Consider the following 7,500-nt stretch of genomic DNA (forward strand, 5'->3'; position numbering starts at 1 on the left):
CTTCAGTCTGTCTCTCAGTGTGTCTCTCAGTCTGTCTCTCAGTCTGTCCTTCAGTCTGTCTCTCAGTGTGTCTCTCAGTGTGTCTCTCAGTCTGTCCTTCAGTCTGTCTCTCACTGTGTCTCTCAGTCTGTCTCTCAGTCTGTGCTTCAGTCTGTCTCTCAGTGTGTCTCTCAGTCTGTCCTTCAGTCTGTCCTTCAGTCTGTCTCTCAGTCTGTCCTTCAGTCTGTCTCTCAGTCTGTCTCTCAGTCTGTCCTTCAGTCTGTCTCTCAGTGTGTCTCTCAGTCTGTCTCTCAGTGTGTCTCTCAGTCTGTCCTTCAGTCTGTCTCTCAGTGTGTCTCTCAGTCTGTCCTTCAGTCTGTCTCTCAGTGTGTCTCTCACTGTGTCTCTCAGTGTGTCTCTCAGTCTGTCCTTCAGTCTGTCTCTCAGTGTGTCTCTCAGTCTGTCCTGCAGTCCGTCCTTCAGTCTGTCTCTCAGTGTGTCTCTCAGTCTGTCCTTCAGTCTGTCTCTCAGTCTGTCCTTCAGTCCATCCTTCAGTCTGTCCCTCAGTGTGTCTCTCAGTCTGTCTTTCAGTCTGTCCTTCAGTCTGTCTCTCAGTGTGTCTCTCAGTCTGTCCTTCAGTCTGTCTCTCAGTCTGTCCTTCAGTCCATCCTTCAGTCTGTCTCTCAGTGTGTCTCTCAGTCTGTCTCTCAGTCTGTCCTTCAGTCCATCCTTCAGTCTGTCTCTCAGTGTGTCTCTCAGTCTGTCCTTCAGTCTGTCTCTCAGTCTGTCCTTCAGTCCATCCTTCAGTCTGTCTCTCAGTGTGTCTCTCAGTCTGTCCTTCAGTCTGTCTCTCAGTCTGTCCTTCAGTCCATCCTTCAGTCTGTCTCTCAGTGTGTCTCTCAGTCTGTCCTTCAGTCTGTCTCTCAGTCTGTCCTTCAGTCCATCCTTCAGTCTGTCTCTCAGTGTGTCTCTCAGTCTGTCCTTCAGTCTGTCTCTCAGTGTGTCTCTCAGTCCATCCTTCAGTCTGTCTCTCAGTGTGTCTGTTTCAGAGTTGGACTCACGTATCCCTTGCTGCCCGTCCGGATGTGTCTGCAGATGTACAGGTTCCTGATGAGTCCGTCGCTCTTCACCGTGTGAACTCTGGGGGCGAAGGACAGCGTGGGACGGTCCTCGGACGAGGCGAACTTCATCTGAGCCAGATTGTGGATGAAGAAGTTGAGTTTGGTGGCGACGCTGCCGAGACTGGACTCGATCAACCTGGTCAGGAGAGACAGAGAGACACAGAGGACGTTCACAGGACGGTCTGATGGTGTGACTGTCAGAGGACAGACTGTTTACAGACTCATTTTAACACCATGTGTCCATCTTCTCTAATGTCTCACGACTGGAGGACGAGGCTGATAAATACACTGCAAAAAACAGCCCCACTAAAAAGAAAGCAGATATTCTTAAAATAAAAAATCATTTTGTTTTAAGCAAAAAAAAAAAAAAAAGAAAAATTTTCCCTGTCTAGAATTAATAAAACCAGCTCATAAATCCAACCACTTTGAGACCATAACAGGCCTTAAAAGTTTAAAAATGACTAAATATATAAAAAATATTTAAGAAATATTTTTTGGTCCTTCACTGAGCCTAATTTAAGAATTTTGGTCTTAATTTAAAACATCGTTTTGGTATAACTGAGAAATAACTTCATAAAAACCTTTCAGCATATTGGAAATCAGGTGATCTGGGACAGAACTAGACCTCTGCTCCTCCTCTTGGCTCTGTTTTCAGCCTTTAGAGATTCTGGCCTGCGACGGCAGATTTAAACCAATCACAGATCATCTTGAGACTGGGCGTTCCTATTGGCTGTTCTACTAGTGCAGCAGTTTGTGCTCGTTCCTTCAGTGAGACCCTGAATCAATGATGGAAGCTCCTGCAGGAAAAGTCGCTATAAAACAGACATTTTCCTCAAACAGAATAATTTGGTTTCTTGATTGAGCCGAATTTAAGAATCTACACATTAAACTGAGATGAATAATTAATGAACTTATAATAAGACGCGTTTTCTCCAAATAGAAAAAACAGCTGCTTCAATTAAAAATATTAACAGCATCGAGTGCTTCACGTTTGGACATGTTGACACCTGTTTTTCAACTGAAAAAATGTGCATGTGTGTGTGTGCGCGTGCGTGCATGTGCGTGCGTACCTAGTGAAGTACATGGTGGCGTCGGCCTCAGACTCGTGAGGTCTCAGCGCGTCGTAGACGTACTTCAGATCCTCCAGGTCAGAGAGTTCAGGGATCCCACAGGACAACATCTGCACACACACAGGTATAACAGCAGTGCATTGTGGGGTTCCATGTAGACAGTGTGTGTGTGTGTGTGTGTGTGTGTGTGTGTGTGTGAGAGAGAGAGAGAGAGAGAGAGACCCACCAGGCCCAGCAGGTTGAGGAACAGGTGTGTGTGTTTCCTGATCAGGTTGTACGCCTCACAGCACAGATCCACGAAGTCATGGAAGCGACTTGACGGTTTGTCTCCTCCGTTGATGACGTACGCCATGTCGGAGGTGAACACAAAGGGGGCTCGGTCCCTGCAATGATGCATCACATGACCCACATCACGCACCAATCACAGCACAACAACAGATGAAGTGTTGAACTGTTTTATCATCTTCATGTGATGCCGTTAGCTCTGCAGCTAACTGTGACTGTTGGATACAGTGATGATGTATTTTTGTAGTCCAGCCCTCAAGTTAGCATCACTCTGGTTCCCTCCACAAACAGCCAATGACATTCTTCCTTTGGATTTTGGATTAATGCAGAAAATAAAAAGTTTTGTTCAGTAAAATAATCACACAATAAACTAGACTTTATGAATTTTTGAAGTAAAAAGCTAACGTTAGCCTATAAACGAACTACACCACGGTCACATGACTTTAACGTCTCCATCACTAAGTGACGCGTGTTCGGCGTGATGACGTCCTCGATGGCCTCTGTCGTCTCATTTAACCACCTGTTAGGAACCGCCTTGTTTAAGACATATTAACGCCTCTCAGTTGAGGCGTGGAGTTTCTGCTGATGTATTTTCCGTTGAAAAATAAAACGTGAAAATCTGATCAGCTGCTGTGAAACACAGACGACATCAAACTGAAAACACACTGACTCAGATGATCACTCAGTTCATCTCCAGCTCTATTATGTTTTTATGCTAACAGTTTTTTTACACTACTTGTTTTTTACGACTGTTAGCTTTTTTTGCTAACATTACATTTGTCATGCTAACAGTAGTGTTTTTATGCTGAAGTTGGATTTTCATGCTAACAGGTTATTTTTTAATGTTTGGGTTTTATGTGAACATCAGTGTTTTATGTTAAAGATGGTTTTCAGCTTGTCTAACCATCATTTCATTCAATATCTGAAACATTATTTCAGACATTGAATCAAAAATAGATTTTAAAAAAAGTACACTGACTTCAGATCATAAACAGTCACATGACATCATGACTCTCACCGTTTGATGTTTCCAAACATCTGTGCGTGTCCCAGGAACTTCCCAAAGTCGATATGGAACATGTGACCACTGGTCTTCAGCATGATGTTGTCATTGTGGCGGTCGCAGATTCCCAGGATGTAGGTCGCCACGCAGCAGCCGGCGCACGAGTAGATGAAGTTCTCCACCGCCTGAACACATAATCATCATGTGACCACCAGTAAGACTTTTACCTGCCAGATCTGTAGAGTGTGTGTACAGCTGTGTGTACAGGTGTGTGTACAGGTGTGTGTACCTTGTCATACTGCTCATCAGTAGGGTTGTGTTTCTGCAGCCAGTCGGCCAGCGGTCGGTCTTTAAAGGACCCAGTGACGCCGTGTTCCACCTGGATCTTCCTCAGAGTGTCAGCATGAGGAATCATCTCCACCATACCTGAGAACAGGTAACAACACACCTGTCAATCACACCTGAGAACAGGTAACAACACACCTGTCCTCCTGTAGTGTACATGTCCTACTGTCATGACCACATATACACCTGTCCTCCTGGTCTTTACACCTGTCCACCCACTATACAGCTGGCCTCCTGGTATACACCTGTCCTGTCCTCACCTCGTCCTCTGCCGGTGGAGAAACATTTGAAGATGACCATTCTCATGTCCAGACCCTCCTGGATCCAGATCTTGTTCATGATCCTGATCACCTGCAGAGTCAGCATGTCCTGCCGCAGGTCGTCTCCTGACTAGACAGAGACAGAGACACAATCCGCTCACAGAGGTCAACAAACAGGTAAAACAGGTAAAAACAGGTGAAACCAGGTGAAAGAGGTCAGGTGTTTTACCTTGAAGATGACGCTGACGTTGTCTCCCAGAGGGTCGAGGTTTTGGAAGGACAGTTTGAGAGGAACAGCGTTGGAGTTAAAGAAGGAACATGACTGTAAGAGACAGAAGAAGAGACGTGTCTCATCATACTGAAACGTCCTGATCTCACTGCTGCTTTACAGACGACGTGTCCAAAACGTCCTCATTTATTATCCTTACTCTGCTGTTCACAGTTCAGCCTCCATCTTTCTTCACATTTTTCTACATTAATAATGTTTTTTATCAAAGATTCATTTCAGTCACTTTTCATTTTAAATCAGTAAAACTGAACACTTCCTGCTAGATGTTTCACATTAAAAGCCTTTCATTACCTCAAAAATCATCATCTCTAGGAACAGATATGTGTGATTCATTATGAAACACAAAACACGACAACAGAGACTGTGGACTGTTGATCAGCTGAAGACGAATATCAAGAAAGAATGAGACAGAACTTCAACAGTTAGTGTCTCAGTTCACAAACACTGACTGAGTGTTAGAAGAAAAGATGATGGATCACAGAGAGAAACAGGATCCTGAAACACAATGACTGCAGATTTACTACAAACATTAAAGTTGATCAGTCTGATCAGGAAATATCTGATCTTTGTTCTGGATTAGTTGAATATAGGTTGAAAAGTTTGTGTTTGTACCTGGATGTTGATTCCTGTGACGAGCAGCGCCGGGTTCAGAGGAAGTCTACAGCTGCTGTTCACTGAGAAGAACTGCTTCATCTCGTCCAGACCGTCCCTGAGGACACACTGAGACACACACACACACACACACACACACACACACACACACACACACACACACACACACACACACACAGGTTTAATTGATTATTTAACAGAAGAATAATCTGATAATCAAATTTTCAGTCACTTTCATCTGGTTTCAGCTTCTCTCTTCTTGTCTACATTCTTTTGTTTGGGTTTTGGACAAAATAAGACATCTGAAGATGTTTTTTTACATTTCAGAGAACAAATCAATAATCATTTGTTGTACAAAAACAGTAAATAGTTTCAGCCCTACTTCAAATACATCAAAATTTGGGTCCAAAGTAACGTCTTGAATTTTGCAGGTTTTCCAGGACTTCAACACCCAAACAGAACGTGTCAAAGTTTTCTGATCATGATTATTCTGGATTTTTTGATTGGTCTGTCCTTCCCACCTGTCTGCTGGACGGCGTGGCGTCTCTGACTTTTTGAGCCACCTTGGCGAGGACGGAGACGAGCCAGCACTGACGGTCAAACTCTTCACGGAGACCTCGGCCAACGCAGCAGAGCAGAGCGGCCAGCAGGTGCTGATAACGAGCGCTGAACTGACTGTCCTGCAGGTTGTCCTTCAGCAGCCTGAGACAGAGACAACCAGAGACCATCAGAGGCTGTCAGAGACCATCAGAGAACATCAGAGGCTGTCAGAGAACATCAGACTGTCAGAGAACATCAGAGACTGTCAGAGACTGTCAGAGACCATCAGAGACTGTCAGAGACCATCAGAGGCTGTCAGAGACCATCAGAGAACATCAGAGAACATCAGAGAACATCAGAGGCTGTCAGAGACCATCAGAGACTGTCAGAGAACATCAGAGACTGTCACAGACCGTCAGAGGCTGTCAGAGACCGTCAGAGACCGTCAGAGACCACCAGAGACCATCAGAGAACATCAGAGGCTGTCAGAGAACATCAGACTGTCAGAGACCATCAGAGACCATCAGAGACCATCAGAGAACATCAGAGGCTGTCAGAGACCATCAGAGACCGTCAGAGACCGTCAGAGACCATCAGAGACTGTCAGAGACCGTCAGAGACCATCAGAGACTGTCAGAGACCGTCAGAGACCATCAGAGACTGTCAGAGACCGTCAGAGAACATCAGAGGCTGTCAGAGACCATCAGAGACCGTCAGAGAACATCAGAGACCGTCAGAGACTGTCAGAGACCATCAGAGACTGTCAGAGACCATCAGAGACCATCAGAGACTGTCAGAGACCATCAGAGACTGTCAGAGACCATCAGAGGCTGTCAGAGACCATCAGAGAACATCAGAGAACATCAGAGAACATCAGAGAACATCAGAGGCTGTCAGAGACCATCAGAGACTGTCAGAGACCATCAGAGACTGTCAGAGACCATCAGAGGCTGTCAGAGACCATCAGAGAACATCAGAGAACATCAGAGAACATCAGAGGCTGTCAGAGACCATCAGAGACTGTCAGAGAACATCAGAGACTGTCAGAGACCGTCAGAGGCTGTCAGAGACCGTCAGAGACCACCAGAGACCATCAGAGAACATCAGAGGCTGTCAGAGAACATCAGACTGTCAGAGACCATCAGAGACCATCAGAGACCATCAGAGAACATCAGAGGCTGTCAGAGACCATCAGAGACCGTCAGAGACCATCAGAGACCATCAGAGACCGTCAGAGACCATCACAGACTGTCAGAGACTGTCAGAGACCATCAGAGACCATCAGAGACTGTCAGAGACCATCAGAGACCATCAGAGACTGTCAGAGACCGTCAGAGACCATCAGAGACTGTCAGAGACCATCAGAGACCACCCAGAGCAGTGAAACTTGGATTTTAAAATTGAGACAAAAGGGAACCAGGCTGCAAGTGATAATTATTTTCATAGCTGATTCATCTGTTGATTATTAACTTGATTAATTAATTAGTTGTTGATCATAAAATATCAAAAAACGGTGAAAAATGAATCCTGTCAAAAACAGGTTCAAACATGTCAAAGGTCGATCTATAAACTCCACCTGATTCCACCTGCGGAACAATTTTTCAACTATTTTTTCTATTTTACATATTTTTCCAAAAAGTCCTCACTTTATCAAAAAACACATGATGAAACAATTGTGATTGTGACAGTAAGAGCATCCGATCAGCCCTCGTGTCCTCGTGTCCTTGTGTCCTCTGTCTGTCTCTGTCAGGTCAGTAAATCAGACGGCGGCTCACCAGAAGAGGTAGTGGGCGATGCGAACGTCCCCGATGGCTCTCCGCAGGAGGAACCGGACCAGAGAACTGTCCAGGTAACACTCGTACTTCACAGCCTGAGACACACACAGAGACAGGGACACAGTCAGCAGGACGCTCTGCAAGTACTAATGTAACTAAGTACATTTACTCTAAAACATAAGAAATATACTTTTACTTCAGTTGGGTTTTGAATGCAGGAC

General features: G+C 45.1%; 1 protein-coding gene across 1 annotated transcript in view; it reads right to left on the reverse strand.

Annotated features, from left to right (window-relative positions):
• Positions 1-7,500, reverse strand: part of pik3c2b (phosphatidylinositol-4-phosphate 3-kinase, catalytic subunit type 2 beta) — a 31,931-nt gene that overhangs the window by 5,968 nt on the left and 18,463 nt on the right. The window contains exons 13-22 of the mRNA XM_084743675.1: positions 7,280-7,374; positions 5,486-5,666; positions 4,965-5,072; positions 4,293-4,385; positions 4,064-4,193; positions 3,748-3,884; positions 3,474-3,643; positions 2,397-2,553; positions 2,171-2,280; positions 1,041-1,236 (exon numbers count right to left, since the gene is read on the reverse strand). Coding sequence (XP_084599801.1) covers positions 1,041-1,236; positions 2,171-2,280; positions 2,397-2,553; positions 3,474-3,643; positions 3,748-3,884; positions 4,064-4,193; positions 4,293-4,385; positions 4,965-5,072; positions 5,486-5,666; positions 7,280-7,374 — 1,377 coding nt within the window. The remainder of the gene's footprint in view (positions 1-1,040; positions 1,237-2,170; positions 2,281-2,396; positions 2,554-3,473; positions 3,644-3,747; positions 3,885-4,063; positions 4,194-4,292; positions 4,386-4,964; positions 5,073-5,485; positions 5,667-7,279; positions 7,375-7,500) is intronic.

The sequence above is a fragment of the Lutjanus erythropterus genome, chromosome 2, assembly GCF_056507025.1.
Source record: "Lutjanus erythropterus isolate fLutEry1 chromosome 2, fLutEry1.hap2, whole genome shotgun sequence".
NCBI classification, from domain to species: domain Eukaryota; kingdom Metazoa; phylum Chordata; class Actinopteri; order Lutjaniformes; family Lutjanidae; genus Lutjanus; species Lutjanus erythropterus.